This window comes from Gymnoscopelus microlampas (genome assembly GCF_963454915.1).
Source record: "Gymnoscopelus microlampas genome assembly, chromosome: 4".
NCBI classification, from domain to species: Eukaryota; Metazoa; Chordata; class Actinopteri; order Myctophiformes; family Myctophidae; genus Gymnoscopelus; species Gymnoscopelus microlampas.
The window spans coordinates 26,306,632-26,327,803 of record NC_139941.1 but is presented as its reverse complement, the minus strand read 5'-3'; the positions used below and the strand labels follow the sequence as shown (position 1 = coordinate 26,327,803).

Sequence of the window (21,172 nt, the reverse complement as noted above, 5' to 3'; positions counted from 1 at the left end):
AAAAGGGCCTGGCATAATAATGAATGTAGTGAATACATTCAATGAATGTAATGAGTGTATTGTACATTACCAACTAATTTTTAGCTGCTCTAGCTTGAAGAAGGCTCCAATTAGTTGGAAAGATAAATGGTCAATAACCAATGAAAATGTTGCATAAATCTTTAAGGAACTGAGGCACTGCCCATATCGTTACCTTGTTCATATGTAGATAACATGATAATGATCGTACATATTGCACCTTGCATCCTAGTGCATGCACTCCTGTGAGGGTATAGCCTATCAGCCTTTTTATTTATACTCCGTGCCGGAAATTGATTCCTATATCGACGAGAATTGAGAGTTGGGAAGAAAATAATGGTTGTGGTTGCGTAAGATTGTATTAAACCTCTAATTTTTCATATCAGCTCCAGAATCAAGCAGAAAGAGAAGGCATGCGGAATCCAGCAGCTCCCAGGACAGTGATGTGGTACAACCTAGCAAGAAAATGAGACCAGTGGTATGATTACTACTAATATCATAGTACCATGTCTTACAGGTAGCCATTGTGAATTAGTGACATGACACCTACTATTGTTACTTTTATAAATAAGGCTCTCTGTCCCTCCATCCCCTCTCTCATTCCCTTCCTCAACCTCTCATTTTCCCTCCTATGTCGCACGATGGTGTTGTCTTGCGCCAAAAATAGGCAATCTATGTGCGTCATGAGCTTGTAGATCTGATATTTTTGTTGTGCAATGCTGTCGTCCAGTGAAGTATAAAATAAGCTTTAGCCGGGGGAAGGGGGCTCGTAGCCTGGTAGAGACAGCACATGGAAGGCTGAAGACGGCCCTCCTAAGCCAGTACTTCCACATTCACATTGCTGATTATATGATTAACATAGCTGTGGATGGGTGCGGGAATCTCCTGCATTATAAATGTTACATTTGTGGGAATGATCAATAAAAAAATACCCCAAAATCTCACACTGAAATTCAGGCCCTGATAGCTAGCACTTTAGGGAGCGCTTGATTTGCTTTTCAGCTGAGCGTTCTATGAGTGGAGCACGCATTTTAAATGTCCATTGGTCGATCATATTTATCATATTCATTTTTTACCTCTTCAACCTTGTTTGCCACAACTGGTTGGGCTGCAGTAAATGAACCATACAAGCCAGGGCAAATGAAGCAAGTAAGCAAACCAAAGGCCAAAATGAAGTCATCTTTAAAAAAAAAGACCAGCGAGGCTAAATACACCGTTTGATCTGCCAGGCCATATTCTTGCTATGCATGTTCTGCAACCAGGACACGGTCAACTGTACGACCAGACCATTAAAATGGTGTACTTATAATTAAATTACAGCCATATAACTGTTTTCCTTGTTGGTGTTAATTCATCAGCATTTAAAAGGATGTCCGACAATAAATTGGTGAGTTTAACTTTGGATGCTCACACCTCTGTGTCTGGGGTTTGAAGCTGGTGAGTGGGGCAAAAGCTGACTGACTGGCTGTGAGTTGCTTAAGAAACGGTACAAAGGACGGCAATCTATTATGATGTATGATAATGTATGGAACAAAATGATCAACCCCATGAATGACTGCACGCATTTCTGTAGTTGAAGTGGGTTCTTGTTTGACAGAAGGAGGAAACGGATGAGGAGCAGGGAGAGGGAGAGCCGATATCGGAGAAGCAGCAAGCTATGGTCAAGCGATTACAGAGAAAGTTCCCTGACCAGGAGAAAAAGGTTAAACACACACACACACACACACACACACACACACACACACACACACACACACACACACACACACACACGTTGGTATGCCAACTTTTGGGGACATTACATTGACTTACATTCTATCCATGAAATTTCAAATCCATATGAAATGTCATAAAATAGATTCTCCCTGCATTCTCTTTTCTCATAACGTTTCTCAGACATGCAAAAGTGTCACTTTTCAGCTACAATCACCTTTTTGAACCCAAATAGTGCAATTGTGTGACACCTGACCCGAAAGAAAACAACATGTTGTCACCTTTTTCACCTCGGGGCTGTTTGCATGCCTGGTTTCTACAGAGACACACTGTTTATTCTATGCGTTATGTTTGCAGAGAAGCACACTCTTTATTCTACTATTGCCTACATTGTGTGGTGGACATACACTTATGTGGGGTTACTAAATGTACAATTCATTTATAACTTTATATTCCAAGATCTTTGCTGACACTCTTGGAGTTGTAGCACCAGTGCTACAGAGAAAAAAGTTCATTTCGAGCCCTGTCGTCAACTTTGTTTGACATTTATTGAGCTTTTTCTTTGTGTTCTGTGTAGGAGCTGAAGATCGTGCTGCAGCAGCATGACTGGATATATGAGGATGCTCTGGAGACACTGATAATGTTCTCAGACCCAGGTCAGGACACCGAAACTGGTTTTCATCTTGAATTGGCTTTCATTGGCCTCTGATCACATGTGTAGGGCCATATGGATTCCATTTTCACAGAATGACAGGCAATTTCATTCACACATCGAAAATTAATTGACATTATGTAAATGTGGAATTGAATTGCACAAATTAAGTGTTCCCCAACACATTAATTTATCTGCTGTTAGGCCAGCCTAAAACATTTTGAAGCATCAGGCAACATATGACTCTTATCAAAACAGTCAAAGAAGGTATAACATTGTGACCGTCTACATAACATGTTGATAACAAGTGCCGAACTGCCACTTATTCCGTAGGGCCTTCACCTGTGATGAAAGCTCATTTGAAAAAATAATATATATATCTATCTGTCTGTCTAAATAATGTGCATTATTCTTCAAATTAACTGACAAGTAAGTAATACTGCTGCAATTATTTACTAACAGACGATGCTGGTTCATCGGAGTCCAAGGAAGACAAACCCAGTAAATCAAAGGAGGAGCACAAGTCGAGCAGGGACACGAAGCACCACAAAGACTCCAAACATGTCAAAGAGGCCTTGGCGAACAGCAGCACGTCCAGTCTGTCGACCTGGCTCACTAAACGCTCTGACTTACCACCATCACCATCACCATCACCATCCTCCTCCTCCTCCTTTAACTCCTCCAAGTCATCAACCAAGTTCTACTCCTCCACTATAACCAAGACGCTGTCCAAATTCGCCAGTGGGACAAGTATAGCCAAGAAAGAGGCAGAGGAGAGGAAGAGGAAGGCCCGCGCCTCCGATGAGCGAGTGAACTACGCGGATGAGGACTCGGAAGACGAGGCAGTTAGCAGTGAGTTTGAGGATTCTGGAGATGATCTGGACTCTATACCGGAGACCAGCGAGAAGTCGTCGTCGTCGTCATCATCTCTTAAGGAACAGATACTCAAGTTCTTCGTGGAGGCGTCGTTGGATGAGCTGTCACTCATCTCTTATTGCTCTCTTAAGAAGGCCCGGAAGATTGTGGAACTGAGGCCCTTTGATAGCTGGGAGAGCCTGGTAAGAGAACGTATGTGTGTGTGTGTGTTTGTATGTGTACGTGCAGACAAGTATGCAATGATGGTGTAAGTGTACACACGCCTCACTTGATGTTTTTGTCTGTGCTCAAATCAAAGACATGTCATCATATTGGCGTCCTTCTGATCATGTTCCCAGGTAAAAAATTATGTTTGCACAAGCAATCAATAGACAAAGGTGCTGTTTTAGTCTGAAAGAATTGCACCAACCATCTGGCAAATGGCTTTATGACCCGTTAAGTTTAACTTGAGGTTTATTTGCAGAGTGCAGTAGACATATGACTATACTCCAGAGACATTTCTTGACATGTTGGGTCAGCAGAACAGAATTGAAGCAATGCATAACCTCACTCATTTTAGCCTCCCTTTGTCCTTGTGGATGTCATCATAGAATCAGTTGATATTTGTATATCTCTACTATGAAAATCTTGGGAGTTTTGATGGAACAGTGCTAGGCCAACCATTTGTTGAATTGAATAATTACAATTATTTAAAAAATGAACAATTGAATTGGCCTTATTGTGCATGCCTACATTGGGTCAGATTTGTTTGAGTTCCTAAAATTCTGGAAACTATATTGATTCCAATCTAGCTGATAATTACCAGTAAAGTGGTAACCACTTTAACCCTGGCGTTCCTATTTTGGGTATGGGCACCGTGCGCCATCAGGCGTCATTTATAGGTGCAAATGTAATTTATAGGCACAATGCATGACGTGTTGTGAGCTTGTAGATTCACTATTTAAATTGGTAAACTCATAGCAGGGTTTTACGATCATTATCAACGTCTTTTAGCCTACTTTTTTATTTTTATTTTTTGTTAATGGAAAACTAAAAACTAAAATTAAATAAACTAAATAAAACTGTATTTTTTTGTATTTGATGGATTGCACTGGAGGATGTATGTTCAAGTACCAACTTTTGATGCTGAATGCTTCTGTGGAAAATCCAATAAAAAAATAATAAATAAAAAAAAACACGGCCCCCTCATGCATTAGAAGGTCAATATCAGTCACCAGGAGTCTTAACAGTTAAAATTAAGTTTAAAGTTACAATGGGTTTTCATTTTGGAGCCGATGTGTCTGATAAAATGAATATCAGATATCTAAATATTGAATCAAGCAACTTAAACATTGTCTGGTGTGCACTGTGCACACACAAGCCAGAGTAGATGTTAGTGATTTGAAGTGAAATACCCCTTTAATTGCTGATACACTGTCACAACCCAAGGTCCATCTTGGTCTAAATAAGTTCAACAATCCATGACCTCCATGCTACCATGTTGGCATTGCTTTTAGCATTCTATTTCATTTAGAATGGTTTGTCACATGATTTACTATTGGGTTGTATGTATGTATGTATGGACACTGACTGAAATCAAGATGGAAACACTGTATCCTTTCCTTCCCCAGAAAGAGACCTTTGATAATACCACTGGTCTGAGCGAGGATCTGCTGTTTGGCTGCAGAGTGGTCCTCAAGGAGCGCGCGGTGGTCCAGGGGCTCATGGTCAAGTGTGAAAGCATCGCCTCTAGAATGCTCAAACAGGTCACTCAGGTCATGGAGACTGGCACAAGGGGGACTAAACAACCCAGCTTACTCAATAGCGAGTGAGTCCTACACGCCCGCACGCACGCACGCACACACACAGCCTAGAGCAGTGATTCGCAACCTTTTTAACCCATTAAGACCTGAGGCGATTCTTCAAAATGTTTTCTAAATCCTAACAGTTTTTTGAAAAAAAAAAAAAAAAAAAAATTAAATATTTTTTCAAAAATAGCAGATCTACAAGCTCATAGCGCGGCACCGGGTGCCGCGCTATGAGCTTGTATATCTGCTATTTTTGAATAGCCAAAGACATCTAAAGTGACACAGATGCGTTCCTGGTCTTAATGGGTTAATTTCAAGGACTACCCAGTTTGCACTAGGCCAACTATCAATAATTTAGCTGGGGCTCCCCAGCTAAATTATGGAACTCGCTCAAGGACCTCTGGGGGTCCCTAGATTCCACATTGAGAACAATTGGCCTAGAGTGGTCAAACAATCACATGGGTTGTTGATGGGTTGCTTGTGTGATCTCTTATTGACACTAATTCACTCTATTTTAATTGATGCTAAGCATTAGTTGCATGGAATGTTATATTTACTGTAGATGCAGTTACTGCAGATATTAGGGTTGATGTTTACCTGTTATCTTCGTTACATACTACATGCTCTAAATAAGAACATCTGCTGAATGCCTCATTTGAAAATTGAACTATCTTTGCATCTGTTGCCTATTTATGTCATTTAGATGCGTGTTAAACATTATATTGGACCAGTGTTCTAGAATGCATTGGGTGTTGAAGATGACAAGTTTATTTATTTTTGCATTAAACAAGGCGGGGTGAAATGGTTAATCGATAACATATTCAAACTTTGATGTTATTTAACATGAATTTCTGTATTGTGAGGAGGACATGTGCAAATTTTACATTGAACACTACATGTCTACTACATTGCACTACATGTCTCATAACACTGAGTTTTGCGCATTCGTACTGTCTACGACTGACATTGTCGCCACAAACTGTAAACAAGGAAGTGAATGTAGTCTTGTGTATCTCTTTGGTAACAGAGCTTACTTTGTCTTCCTAACCAATCGGAGTACGCAATTATCTAGGTGTCTGTGACCATTCATTTTTACAGACGTAAGTGATACCCTCTGCGAAGGTTCTTTGTGACATATTTTTGGTCATTTTGATGTCACTTTCGTCATGTGATGCATCGTTCCTCGTAAAATCACCACCAGCCTACGTGAAAAAGCGTGTTTCACTGGAGTAGAATGCACTGGGAAGTCTTATAGTATTTTTCCTGTCCTTCTCACAACAGATTCACAGATAGGATTCATATTAAATACTGCAATTTAAAAATGTCTGGGTTCAAATAACTTGTCATGGGAAATCACATCATTTTGTGCTTAACACATTGGGTGCCAGTTTTTTTTAAAACGGAGTACACTGAGTGCCAGGATTTTTAACCATTTTTTAGGAGCCGAGATACAGGCTTTTGAAGTCATAAGTTAACCAGAAAGTGGATTGGAGTCAAAATCTTCGGAAAATGATATCTCCTGGTGCTTAGAAGGTAAAAAAAAAATGAAAAAAAATTGTTTTGAAATTTCTTTTTTTTCCAAAATTTATTTGTTTTCAAAAAACGTATGTATACGGTTTTGGCACTCCGTGTAAGTATTGCAAAAAACGTATATATACGGTTTTGGCACCCAATGTGTTAAAGCCACTGACATGATTTTTTTTTTTTTACTTTTTCTGTATTTCTATTCATCAAGGAAAACTGGCTCCTAATGTAAACAGCTGTTCCACTGTTCCGTATATACTGTATTAGTTGTGGTTTAATGAACGCCATGTGCTGATTGTCTACTGTCTAGTATCACTTCACGGGTTCAAAAGGTGTGTACACATGACAAGCAGCAAAATAGGGATGATGAATCAGCTGGCCTAGGCCCTACTTGGTGCTGATCACAGCAAAACTCAGTTGTCATGTGTATGTGAGCACCCTAGGGTGCTGTTGCTAAGACCTGTCATTGTTGTCTGATCTTTGACTCATGATTGTCTTGTCAGATTCCAGCTGAAGCCCTATCAGATGATTGGTCTGAAATGGCTGCTCTTACTGAACCAACACAAACTGAGTGGCATACTGGCTGATGAGATGGTAAGACATCACATGCACGCGCGCAAATATGTATATGTATGGACACAGCTGCTCAGGGCTCTGTACCGACACAAATGCTCACTTGCTCTCTGTCTCTCTCTTAACAGTTTGACAAGCACTTGTAATCTTCAATCATACCTTCATGTCAACATAGTTTGACAACCTAAGCACTTGTAACCTTCAATCACACCTGCATGTCAACATAGAGATTTCTTTATTTTATTCAAGTGGTGGGGAGTTTTGGCCTGACTATGAATATGTGAGGGGTGTGTGTGTGTGTGTGTGTTTGGTGTATATTCACCCCACAGGTGAATATACAAGCAGAGCACAGGAGAGATGGGCAATGAGTCAGAGATACTGTATGTTATCATAGGCTTGGCAGAGGGGAGAGAGCAGTGTTTTGATTTGCAAACTATTAACCGAGCGTTGTCGGATAGTTTGCAGGTGTTTGATACGAAGAGCATGTGTTCACTTCTTTGTGCATTGACCCTCTTTTATGTATTTCTCGCCACCTACTTTCTCTTCCACCACCTCGCTATTTCTTTCTCCTCTTTCCGTGCAATCTATTGTCAGGGTTTGGGGAAGACTATCCAGGCCATAGCGTTCCTAGCCCAGCTCTACGAAAGTGGAATAGAAGGCCCTCACCTCATCGTTGTGCCTTCCTCTACACTTGGTAATAAACACTTTTAAACAGCACAATTCACGTTTCTGTCAACACCTCATTTGATAACATGATGACATTCCTTCACCATCTTGGTTCATGATACTGTAGGTTAATATTTGCCTGCGGAATGTTCACAACCTCGTCATTTTATATATTGCCCCTAGATTTTAGGCAGAGGCCACAATGTGGCACAACATGTCAGTATCAAACACTGAATATCTGATGTAGCAACATATACTGGCTATTATCTAGCACTGTAAGTCTCCTTTACGTCTGTCAATACATTTGTCATACAAATATTTTCCACAGGCTCAAACTGTATTTTTTAACTGTTTGGCAGAAACCATGCATCTTGAATTTGCTATTTTATACCTTATTGTATGCCCATGTCAATTTCAAAAGTATCGAAAATAACACGTTGCATCTGCTATTTTCACAATTTAGTTAAATTGATATGAGGTTTTTTTAATGTTTTTTGAAAATATTTGCTTATGACATGCCCAAAATAGACATGCCAGGTTGAGAGTGGTCAAGTCTGTTTGTGGGTTTTATCACATGAACATAAAGGGTTTGGTAAAATAAAATGGTAAATGGTGCATTTATATAGTGTTTTTATCCAAAGTGCTTTACATAGATTGTGCATTACATTCACACACACACACACATTCATACACCGATGGCGGAGGAAACCATGCTCATCGGGAGCAATTAGGGGTTCAGTGTCTTGCTCAAGGACACTTCGACACTAACACTGGGGGAGCCCGGGATCGAACTGGGAACCTCACGGTTCCCATCCGATCACTCTACCCCTGAGCCACTGCCATCCTCGTTTCTGCTCGACAGCAACGATTTGTTCCTTACTTCATTTGAATTTCATTCCCTCTTTCTTGCAGATAACTGGGTCCGGGAGTTTAAGACATGGTGTCCAAGCCTAGAAGTTCTGATCTATTATGGTAAAATGCTTCTTTGACCCGATTTCTGAATAAGAAAAACAATTATTTGTGATTGCACAATAGTAACAGTATTTCTGTTAAAATATATTTTTCCCTAATGACATGCCCAAAATTGGGATACCAGGTTTAAAGTGGATAACACTGCAAAGGAACAGGCAACTCTTAAAATGCACTGAAATTGTCACTGTATAGTGTGACTTATTTAGATTTGTATAAATGGGAAGGTAGGACTTGCACATTTAATTGAATGCTCCAAACCCAACTGTATTCCAATACCCAATAAAGTTGGGTTTGGAATGTTCCATTAATTGTTAGTCCTGTTTAACTTGTTTGTTATTTTTCTGCACCTTTGAAACGGTTTTGGTGTGCAGGCGTTTGTGGTCAATATTGTGATTAAATCACAGTTTGGGGGTTGACCAAATATGGCAAAATGAAAATTATAGACACATCCCAATTAAGGAACTCTTTTAGTAACAATTTCATTACAAGAAAATAAACTATAAGTAGGCCCCAACCTTGTTTGTAAAGGCCCCTTTACAAACAAGGTGCAACCTTAACATTTACTCTAATCCTCTCCACCATAAATGGGCCTCCATGGAGGTTGAAGTTGACTTGCCATTTTGTCCTTGTTTGTTTTTTTACCATGTGACATTTGTACAGTCAGTACTAGTCTAATGGTTTTCTTAGCCACAGAGTGATTACTACAGTACAAAGGCATTAGACTTCATTACCATTTATTTATTAAACCACAGCTCAAATTCAGTCAAATTGCTTCAACAGGATTATGATGACTTTTTGAGTTTGTCAAAGATGTGAATTAACTTTGAACACCAAAGCTAAGTCGACGTTTGTGTGTACGTACATACAGGAAATCAGGAGGACCGTCGATACATCAGGCATGATATCCTCGACGGAGCAGTGGATTTCAATGTTATTGTGACCACGTGAGTATAGAGCTGGCTCAGTATATTGTGTCATGTGTTTAATGTTTTTTATTTCTCACTGCATTTAGTTAGTTTTACATCATACGTCATCGTGTTATTGTAATCAATAGTCCCAGCCAATTACCCTGCCCTGACTGTATGCACGTTAACATCTGTTTTCATGCAGTCAGTGGTTCATGCAGGCTATGGAGACAAATCATAAAGATGAAAATGATGAAACCCTATAGGCTGATTTTTATAGTCATAATAATAATAATGATGATTCGGTCCCCACTGCTTTGGGGTATTTTTGGTCACTATAAATTCATATTTATATATTTATTAGGAGCAGTGAGTGCTTTTAGTTTTGCAGTACAGGCCAAAAACTACAGTAGATAAAACAAATCTAACACACCCACCCATTATCAATTTTATGAGCTGCAGCTGTGTTTACATCAAAGTCAGTCTTATGCAGCCTGCTATATTTATTTTGCTGTGGTTTTGAACCTTTCTTATGGTGTTTTACAGGTACAACTTGGTCTGCGGGAACCAAAGTGACCGCAGTCTCTTCATGAAGCTGCGTCTGAAGTACGCTGTGTTCGACGAAGGTCACATGTTGAAGAATATGAACTCCCTCCGCTACCGCAATCTCATGGAAATTAACGTTAGTTACCACCCTACCACTCAACGTTTTCTTGTGATGTCACATACGGAAATCTTCTCTTTCTCCCTCGCAACAGCTGAACTGGAACACTGATGTTAATTGGCATGTGCACCTTGCTATTGGCATGGCATTTTACATGTGAGCTCTCTCTCTTAATCCCTCTCTCTTGTCCATCTCTGTTTTTATCTCTCTACTCCAGGCCGAGCATCGCTTGCTGCTGACAGGAACTCCCGTACAGAACAACTTATTAGAACTGATGTCTCTGTTGAATTTCATCATGCCTTCTATGTTCTCCAGCTCCACTAGACAGTTCACCAAGATGTTTTCCCAGGTAAGCGTGTAAGATTTGTAATTACAATTACATTTTCAATTACATTTCCTTCCTAGACTGAGCGTTTATCGATTATTCTTTTTATTCAACCTGATATTCGGTCATTACTATTACAGTTTTTCCCATAGTGTTAGCCTTTCCCTTGAATTGATCATGAGAGATAAAAACTGCCTTCAGTAATTCAACTGTTCTTAACTTTACTCATTTTACTTAATCTTCTGACCAAGATGACCTGACCGCTTTTTTAAAATAATTGTCTTTATTTTCAATTCATACCTGTAATTTACAGTTTCAAAGGCTGGTGTCTGACAGTGTGTGTTTTGTGTTAGAAACCTCACGAGGAGCAGAGTGCTTTTGAGAGGGACCGAATTGTTCAGGCCAAAATGATCATAAAGCCATTTATCCTCCGAAGAGTGAAGAGCGAGGTGAGCTGAAGTAAAAAAAGAAAGTGGTGTATCTGTTGACTCAAAGGCTATTCATTATGCTGTAATAAATTTGTAAGTAATAGCCAAAGTGAAATATATGTAATAACTTGTTCTAGTATTGAACTGACTCGTTAATCTTTGCTAAACAATACATACGGAGAAGCCATTGATGAGTGGGTAGATACAGTATGCTGTCTGGGCATTGAAAGGTCGTCGGTTCGATCCTCTGCTTGTAGGGTGACCTGACCACCCGTCCCGAAATTCACGGGACAGTCCCGAAATTGGACCCTCTGTCCCGCGTCCCGCACAAGCAGAGCAATGTCCCGAAAATCAAAGATATGGAAAAAAAAAAACCTAACCTAATCCTAACCCTAAAACTGAAATAAAGAAACCAAAAACTGGAAAAAAACGAACCCAATCCGCCCAGAACCGCAAAAAAAATCGCGCGAAACAGGTTCATCTGTCCCTCAATGGACCTGCTTGAAGGTGGTCACCCTATCTGCTTGACAGTGTATGTCGAGGTGTCTCTGAACAAGGAGACTCTTAACCCCTTACTGCTCCCCACATGTCGTACTATTGGCATCCACTGCTCCTAATAGTTAGGATGGGGATTTGCTGAGGAAGGATTGCAAATGAGCACCCCTCGAAAACGAGATGATGCATCTCAAGGGGCCAGTGTTAATTTTGTCGACTAAGACTAAACTATTTCAGAAGACTAAAATGGGACTAAAACTAAATGGTGTGTTATTCAAAAGACTAAGACTAAATTAGAATTTGCTGTCAAAATGAACACTGCAAGGGGCTTATCCTTTTTCTAAATAAAAAGATGTACAGTAAGTATCCCTGCTAGGAGGGACACAACTTATTTGTATTGGTTCATTAGCAAATCATGGATATTTTAATATAGATTATAAATCAATCTTGTCTCTAGGAACTACGGAATGTTTGGGCTAGACTTTCCAAATCATCGATTACTGATGTCAAGGAAGTTTCAAGTCTCTGCAAGCTACTTTTCATGCCATACTGAATGCATCCATTGGCTACCTTGAAAATCAAACAAACCGTGATATGCTCTCAACTCAAATGTTATATATAGAGCCCATTTCAATGACCGAAGCCAACCATAGTGCTGTACAACACAGCAATAGAAACAATGTTACAATACATACAATGCCATTTACCATTTACAATGCAAAAATACAATACAAAGATACAAAAAATGCATGCAGCAATAAAACTATTAAAAAAGTGCATAGCAGAAAATAGTGAGGTAGAGTCAGTGGTCGTGGAGTATCGTATTAGCTGTGCTCAAAGGCCAGAGAAAATAAATGGGTCTTCAATAGTGATTTGAAAATGTCTATGGACTGAGCGGCTCTTATATTAAATGGTCGGCAGTAATGTCAAGTATACCATGAGTCATGGTCAATGGGCCAATTATGGTTCATAATTGATGTTTTTATTGACAAAAATGAACACATTTGTACATGGTTCAGAATCTTTATTGTCACAGGTGAAAGGAGTGGTTGATTTTTTTCTTCCAGGTCCTGAAGCAGCTCCCAGACAAAGAGGAGTTTACTGAGTACTGCCCCATGAGCGAGAAACAACAGGCTCTGTACCAGGGCCTCTTTGAGAAACTCAAAAAGTCGACCACTGGAGAGAGTAAGGCATCATGTACTCAACTACACTGCACCATAATCCACTGTATTATAATTTACACGCTGGGTTTCCTTCAAAATCTGCAACAAAATTTGAGAAACTCATTTTGAGACAGTCTGTCAGATTGATCATTGTAAAAGAGCACTTAATCTTACAGAGAACATCTGGGTGGTTATTTTACTAATATATAACCGAAAGGACTTGAAAAGGAACATGCAAAGTAATATGGAAAACTGATTAATCAAAATATTAAATACGGTAGAAGTGAAGCAGACTTTTTATTGATTTAATGCATTCATTTTGATATTAACCAAGGGGCTCTGAAAATCGGACAGTTGCTGTGCCTCAAATTGTATGTATACCTAGGGGAGACCCTGACATAATAAAGGTTTTTCATACACTCTTATCCCTCTTCTTGCCTCCTTACCTCTCGCACCCCTCTACAGAGCGGGAGTTGTCTAATGTGATGATGCAGTTAAGGAAGATGGCCAACCACCCTTTGCTTCATAGACAGTACTACACCACAGAGAAACTGCAAGTTATGAGCAAACTCATGCTCAAGGTGAGTTTGACCTGTACTCACCTGCCAATGTCTTGGTTGGCATCACCTGGTTCATGACTTCAAATAATGGTTTTAACAAGTCACGCCATGTGCCCTCCCCCTACCATCTATACAGTGAGCCACAAATATGCTGTATGGGTGTGCACAATCTAGGTTTGATTGACTGCTCCATCACAATCCTGTTAGTTTTGTTGCACTGCTAAGGGGAGGCTGAAATCCCTCTAGTAGCATCCTTATAGGCTAGAGTTGTAATCTAGAGTTGTAATCGGCAAGAGTAACTGAAAAGACCTGTATGAGTGTTAAGGGCCTTTAAGTGATTTGGATGCAGTAGGCGTGTCCAGTGGTGGAGATTAACAAGGGATATTTACTTAAGTGCTGTCGTTAAGTACAGTTTGGAGTTACTTTTACTTCAGCTGAGTATTTCATTTTTATACTTCTACTCCACCTCAAAGGCAAATATTGTATTTTTTACTCCACCCCACTACAACTATTTTTAGAGTTGTTGCAATACCAATACATTTACATTTACATACATATTGGAAAAGCCGCCGATACCGCCTAAAATGCTGGTATCGGTGAGTATGCCAGTCTATGCCGATCCTGTACAACGTAATTTGTCACGCATTCCATTTATACTAAACTTTTTTTTTTTTTTTAAGTGCTGTTTTATACCCTTCTGTAATATTTACATTATAATTTGACTAACTTGAGGCTGCATTTTAACAATTATTAATGGGATTGTAATTTATTCAGATTTTTTTATTTATTACGCATTGGTATCTGATCAGTACTCTGTATCAACCGATATGTAAGTTTCAGGCATCAGTATCGGGAAGGAAACATAACATCTCCAGTTATAATTTCCCTATACTTCTCCCCCCCCCCTCCGTCTTCAGGAGCCAACTCACTATGATGCGGACGCTGCTCTCATCCAAGAGGACATGGAAGTTATGTCGGACTTTGAGCTGCATGGTCTGTGTCAGCAGTACACCTCCGTCAGCTCCTATCAGCTTGAAAAGCACTTGATCCTTGACTCTGGGAAGTTTAATCACCTCACAGAACTGCTGGTCTCCCTCAAGGACAAGGTAATGACTACATTTTAGCTGAGGTTATGTCGATTATGTATAGGGCTGCTACGATCAATTATTTTCTTGGCGATTATTCTATCGATTACTTTTAAGATTATTAAAAAACATGAGGTGTGATTATTTATATGTATAAATTAAGCTTTGTTTTATTGTCACATGTTGTGCAAAAACGGTTAAAATAGCCAATCTACAAGCTCTCAATGCGTGACCAACAGTTCACTGAGAATGAGATGTCAGTGTTTTTTGGAGTTCATTTATTTCTTGTTCATTTTTGTATGCATTAGCATGTGTTCAACGCAATTGTTCTTTCACCATACAGGGAGATAGAGTGGTGTTATTTAGTCAGTTCACCATGATGCTGGACATCGTGGAGGTACTGCTGAGACACCTCAAACATCGCTACATCAGACTGGATGGACAGACACCCATTGTAGACAGGTCAGACATGGATTTAAAGCAATTCAAACTAAACACAATAGGTTAGAAATTCATTAGAACTAAATTACTTGGAGCATCAAATATATTTGTATTTGTGCCAATGAAAAACTATTGATAACTGAAGTAAACATTAAAACACGTTTTCTGGAAAAAGGAAAACTAGACTGAAAATGCACTGCTTTTGAACAAAAAAAATCACATCGGCCTATTATAGCGTAAATTTTTGCAAAACATTTTTTGATATTACTCCTACAGATTTTGTCCAAATCCATCCGACTTTTCATATTCCATCCTGATTGGCTAAGATTAGCTTCCAAAGTCTCCATTTTGAACAAAATGCCTCAAATCATGCGATTGCTGTGAAACCTCACACGCACATTCCCACTAGGCCTAGGAAGAAATGCCACCCGAAATGTTTCAAATCAGCCTCATGGTGGCACTATAACAGGCAGATTTGTGTTTTTACCTATAATTGGACAGATTGGCGAGGAACTTTGCAGGCACACTGCCTAGAGGTCAAGAAAAAACCTTTGCCCTGCATTTTTCACATCAGCCTTTTATTTTTTTAAATATTACCCCTATAGATTTTGTCCAGACATCAGGCAAATCGGTACACATTATCTCTATAGTCATGTGATTAACACGGATCTGTCCCGATTTTTCATATTCCATCAACATTGCTGGCCCACAATAACCTACCTGACGGAGACCTGTGCTCCGTGGAGCACGTTTTAGTTTATTCGTATTGAAATGACCTGTCAGTGGGGAGTGTTGGGCGGGAGGAGTAGGACGAAGGCTCTACGCCCTCCTCGTGGTGGCTCCTCACTGGCAGGCAAGTCAGTAGGATATGACAGCAGTGACAACACAGAAATGTGTGTGGGGAGGAATCAATTGGCATAATGACTAAATTGGGGGAGAAAAATGGGTAAAAAATGATTGGCTACTCTAAATTTAAGGGGAAAAAAGACTTGTGGATGAAGACACTTAATTTGGCAATAATTGCCAGTTGTCTGTTATTTCCGTGTGCTATTCAGTGATCTTACTATACTTATTAATGTACTGTTGCTACACCACTGAGCTCAAAGAGCAAGCTAAGGTAATGGCTATCAAAGCTACACAATGAATCTCTTCAGTGTTGGAACTGAAACGTTATCTAATTAAATATGTTGGTTTTCTTACATTATAACGTATAAATCATGCAGGCACATCATTGAACTGTGTAGAAGAAGTGTGACTACATCAAGATGTATTGACATTTGGTCCATGAACGGCCACACGATTGAAGTTAAGGATGGTTGGTGTGTTTGTGTGCCTCTATGTGGAAATGTTGGTGTGACATGTTCCACAAGACTGTGCAACAGCAGCAATACAATATGCACAAGATAATAATGATTAAGAATAGTCCTGGACTGTAATAAAATAAAACAAGATTTTTTGCCATTAAGCTTTCAACTTAATAACTTGAACAGCAACTCTTTCTGTCCTACAGGATTGGGCTGATTGATGATTTCAACACAGACCCCGACATCTTTGTGTTCCTGTTGTCAACAAAGGCTGGTGGCCTGGGTATCAACCTGACCACAGCTAATGTTGTCATCCTACACGACATCGACTATAACCCTTACAACGACAAACAGGCAGAGGACAGGTGTCACCGTCTAGGCCAGACCAGGTAACAGTAACAGACACATTTCCACATGCAGTAAGTAAGTAATAATACAGGGATTTATGTAACCTGTTGCACATTCCAGCACATACTCACTCCAGCTTAATTTAATGCACAACGTTGTCACTCGCCGAAGGTAACTGATAGTTTCTCACTTTCTCTCTTTTTGATGTGCAACAAAGCATTAATTAGGCTTTACAGCCTGTTTGATTCCATTCTGTTACACCCGATATCCTACTACCAGATTTTTTTTCTTTGCTCAGCACAAAATGGTATGAGAAGATTTTCAATCAAAAGTCAGACTCTGTCATGAGTAAACGCACTATGACCTCATGGGTATATACTTTGTACCCTCCCTTTTTTCCCTGTGCTCCCAATCTCTGAGCATTATGAGCTTGATGCAGATATGCTCTTTTTGCAGAATGTTCGCCTATTTTTGCCTGCCTGTTATGGCATGTCCAGAATAGGAACGATAGGGTTCAACAGCCGTGTGTGTGTGTGTGTGTGTGTGTTTCAGGACAGTGAGAGTATATAGGCTGGTCCATAAGGACACTATAGAAGACACCATGCTGCGGATGGGACAGAAGAAACTGAAGCTGGAACAAGACATGACTGCTGCAGAGGAGGGTGAGACCATGCATTGCATATTGTCTTGTCTTTTACAATGCAAACACGATAGTGACTGATACATGGGTGGTGGGACAACGTGGGCACCGTGTGAACATTTACGTGAGCACATATTAATTCAAAAGAGAAAAATAGAACCGATAATATGGAGTAAAAAATAGGGGTGTAACATTACAAAAACTCACAATACGGTATCACGATAAAGTCCACGATATTTACAATATTTATCACAATATATTTGAAATGTTTAAAATAATTGTTCCAAATGTTCACTTATTATGACATTCTCAGAATAGGGATGCTATGGTTCATGTGATCACAATTTAGGCATTTAGCAGACGCTCTTAATCCAGAGCGATTCACAGTAAGCAAAAAAAATCCAATGTATTAAAGCGACTCCTATAGGCTGGTCAGTGGTCAGTGTGTCTGTTCAGCAGGCTGCAGAACCAAGTGGAATAGCGTGTTCCTCTGCATGCATTACATCCTCCCGGTGAAACTCCTCTCTGTTACATCCTCCCGGTGAAACTCCTCTCTGTTAGGGGTAAATAAGCAGACTGGTGGCGTCAGGTGTGTCAGAGGAGAGACATGCTTGGCTCGCCCACCTGTTAGACCACGGCTTCCCAAACATAAGACTCATGTTTGGGTTTTATGGTGTGTGAATTTATCCCCTTTTTTGTTTTTTAGCTGTGCCAACCGCTCTACGTTTGACTCTGTCTGCGTGTCCGTTTGTTTGAGCACGGGCCGTTTGTTTGAGCACGGGATGAGCACGGCAAAGAAGCAAACAGCTATAACTTCAGTTTGCAGCATGCCACCAAGTCCAAATTTGGTATGTGGACTTAGACCACCAATAGGGACCAGCATGAATTGCTGAAGCCCCGCCCCCTCTGTCTTCCCATTGGCTGGCCTTCAAACAGCCATAACTCAAGTTCGCAGCATGCTATGGAGTACAAATTTTGTACATGGACTAAAGCCAGCAATAGGGACTAACTGTCATTACTTAAGCCCTGCCCCCTCTGTCTGCCCATTGGCTGGGCTTTAAACAGCCATCATTCCAGTTTGCAGCATGCTACCAAGTACAAATTTGGTAAGTGGACTCAGACCACCAATAGGGACGAACTGAAATGAGTTAAGGCCCGCCCCAAAGGCACCGCTTCCTTCACACAGGGTGTGATTTTTTTTTCTACATTTAAATAATATGTATTATTTCAAAAGATTTTAAACTTTTCATCAATTAAAAACAATTCCAACATTTTTCTATTAAATAATTTCCATGAATACAAAATAATTTAAACCGTTGATGAAGTAGTGAAAATAGCAGATCACAACGCGGTGCGAAGCGACGTGTTGTGAGCTTCTAGATTTGCTATTTTCACTAGTTTGGGTCCCGGGCAAAAAAATCTAATTTCTCTTTTGGGTCTCGAGCCAAAAGGTTTGGGAACCACTGTGTTAGAACCCAATGAACGAACCAGTAGGGGTCAGCAATGACCAGGATCTTCAGTAGAAGTGGGAATTGGGATTCGGAAATTACTAAATTGGGAGAAAACTATATTTGTAATAATAAAACTGTTCACACAGGCCCTTATAAGCATGATATCTATACAGTAGTTTTAAGGAAATGATCCATGTTTTCTGCAGGTTATGTATATTATTTGGATATAATGTACAGCCAAATGAGGGGCTTCCTCAGTTGGCTGAAAGTTCAGGGGACCCCAACCCAACAGATAACAAGTAAATAAAATGAGTATTATTTTCTTGTCAGGTGGAGAGGGCTCCATACCTGAAGATATGGCATCTCTGTTAAAGGCTTCACTGGGACTGTGAGACATGAAAAGTCATGATGTGTTCTAAATACATGCACAACAGCATTCAACAATATGCCTCTCTGCCTACTGTCATAGGCCAACTATACACGTGGATATGAGGGACATGTCAGTGACCTGATTTATTAGACTGAAATATGGAATTATTTTATATTACTGGACTGAAATAACTGTAAACCTGCCGCAAATACTAGAATCCACTGCTGGACTTAAATATTGCTCAGATTCCTTTAAAAGAAAGAAAGAAAGAGCAAGTGCAATCTTGTACTTTTCCACCACTTTACAACCTAGATTTGAGAATCGTGTGATCCATAGGAACACTGCTGTGTATGAGTTAAGAAAAGCAACTAATACGAGTACTACTGGAAATCTGCCTACCAGCAGACACTCAGTGATGATGGGATGCTGTTGACGTGTAATGGCCTCATTTTCACGCAGACGTTTTATTCCTCGTGGAAGCCTGTTTGATTCCATTCTGTTACACCCGATGTCCTACTACCATATTTTTTTTCTTTGCTCAGCACAAAATGGTAAAAAAGAAAGTGATTGGGCATAATGTAAATGGTTTGTTTCTGATCTGATGTGTCCCCATTACCTCATGAAGATGCTCATGTGGTATATCAATACTATTTATATTCTGAGCATACTCCAGCCTTGTTGTTCTACCAATGTATATCAGAGTCATTGTCATTGACCATATTGATACAGCAGCCATTTTGCCCTTATGAGCATGGTAGCTATAAGAGCGATGTGAAGTCCAACTTGTATTGTTGTCAAAACTATGTTTCATGTATGGTTTAGGAAACAAGTATTGATTAGGATAGAGAAGTGTATATTTAGATTTAGAATCTAAATATCTGAGAAGGCCCACATTGCTCTGGGACAGAGTCGGTCAGTGTGTCTGAGTAATTCTACTTGGAGGATAATGTTTAAATCCAGTGGCTGCTTCTGCCACACACTTGTGTTGTCAGTCAACAAGTCAACCATCTAATTGGTAACAAGATAGGTGGGCACCAAGGAAGAGTGGGCACCTCAGTGTTAAATTGGTTATTTTTTCCATACAAAAAAAAGAGTAAAGTATACATGATTAGAACATGCTTAAACATTCAACAAGTAAGGTCTAATATTTCTACAATTGCTGCAAAATCTGTATATCCAGTCATTTTGGGGCATAAACAAGAAGTTGAAGTCTGATAATGATGTACCGTGCATGTTCACATCAAGTATACTTAACATAACTTTAGACAATTTTTCAAATATTTAATTTTTTAACCTTTTGGACAAAATAGACAATTTTACACCGAGGTGCCCAGATGTCCCTAGTGCCCACCTATCCTGTATCCATCTCATTCAGTGAAGGGAATAAAAAACATTATGCACACCAATTTCCACACCATCCTCTCCTGTACACGGTACACTGCGTGTACGAGTAAGTAAAAATCTAAATGCCGGTGACGTTGCATTGTGTTGGAGGGCCTACTGAGGTTGAGCTGTGCCATAAGAAAGGGGAGCGGCTATTCGGTGCACCCTCTGGGGAGGTCTTCAGCACCTGATATTTCTCTGGATTGAGTTGACTCCCACATAGGGGACACACGGGGGTACATGCCATGGGCCATTGTAATGCTGATGTTATGTACTGTAAAAGTGACTGGTGTGTTGTAACTGTTGTTGTTGGCTACTTGGCTTAATAATCATTTGTATCTTTTTGTATGTTCCTGCTTGAACTAAATAAATAAATCAATTTTATGATATTTGTCTTTGGTCATAAACTCATTTGCAGATATGACCGCTGGCCTCTATGATCCTTGACTAGGTATTCGCACATGGGAAAATTGGTTGATGTGTGTTCAGTTGTATATTTGTTAAAGCAAAACATGTTACCTATGTGGTCAGACTTTATATGGCATGTATCTGTAGTAGTAGGCAAGCAATCTTGAAGTGTGTGTTTGTCTGTCTGTCCGTCTGCTGTACCATCAGTGTCAACTTTCTTGTGCAGTGCATGCACGCATTTTGTTTTTTCCCCATGTTTTATATTTACATTTTATAGTGATTTTCCTGAAATAAGACTGGTTTTGTGTTCATAGTGATATGTCTGGTGTTCATGGTGGCAATGGACATAATAGTTTCCATTCCACAAAGAAAATGAACTGTGAAAATTCAACAGTTAGGCCATTATCTCAGCAGGCCAAAG

General features: G+C 39.8%; 1 protein-coding gene across 3 annotated transcripts in view; it reads left to right on the top strand.

Moving 5' to 3' along the window:
• smarcad1a (SNF2 related chromatin remodeling ATPase with DExD box 1a) overlaps positions 1-20,732 on the top strand; it is a 30,636-nt gene extending 9,904 nt beyond the window's left edge. For all 3 annotated transcript variants that reach the window (XM_084053858.1, XM_084053857.1, XM_084053859.1), the window contains 19 exons: positions 405-496; positions 1,616-1,720; positions 2,309-2,387; positions 2,846-3,441; positions 4,870-5,066; positions 7,074-7,164; positions 7,738-7,837; positions 8,722-8,781; positions 9,650-9,725; positions 10,233-10,368; positions 10,568-10,699; positions 11,029-11,124; positions 12,666-12,783; positions 13,227-13,342; positions 14,239-14,427; positions 14,750-14,868; positions 16,358-16,540; positions 17,052-17,161; positions 18,921-20,732. In XM_084053858.1, coding sequence (XP_083909984.1) covers positions 405-496; positions 1,616-1,720; positions 2,309-2,387; positions 2,846-3,441; positions 4,870-5,066; positions 7,074-7,164; positions 7,738-7,837; positions 8,722-8,781; positions 9,650-9,725; positions 10,233-10,368; positions 10,568-10,699; positions 11,029-11,124; positions 12,666-12,783; positions 13,227-13,342; positions 14,239-14,427; positions 14,750-14,868; positions 16,358-16,540; positions 17,052-17,161; positions 18,921-18,982 — 2,657 coding nt within the window. In that variant the 3' untranslated portion in view covers positions 18,983-20,732. The remainder of the gene's footprint in view (positions 1-404; positions 497-1,615; positions 1,721-2,308; positions 2,388-2,845; positions 3,442-4,869; positions 5,067-7,073; positions 7,165-7,737; positions 7,838-8,721; positions 8,782-9,649; positions 9,726-10,232; positions 10,369-10,567; positions 10,700-11,028; positions 11,125-12,665; positions 12,784-13,226; positions 13,343-14,238; positions 14,428-14,749; positions 14,869-16,357; positions 16,541-17,051; positions 17,162-18,920) is intronic.
• Positions 20,733-21,172: the final 440 nt, after the last annotated feature.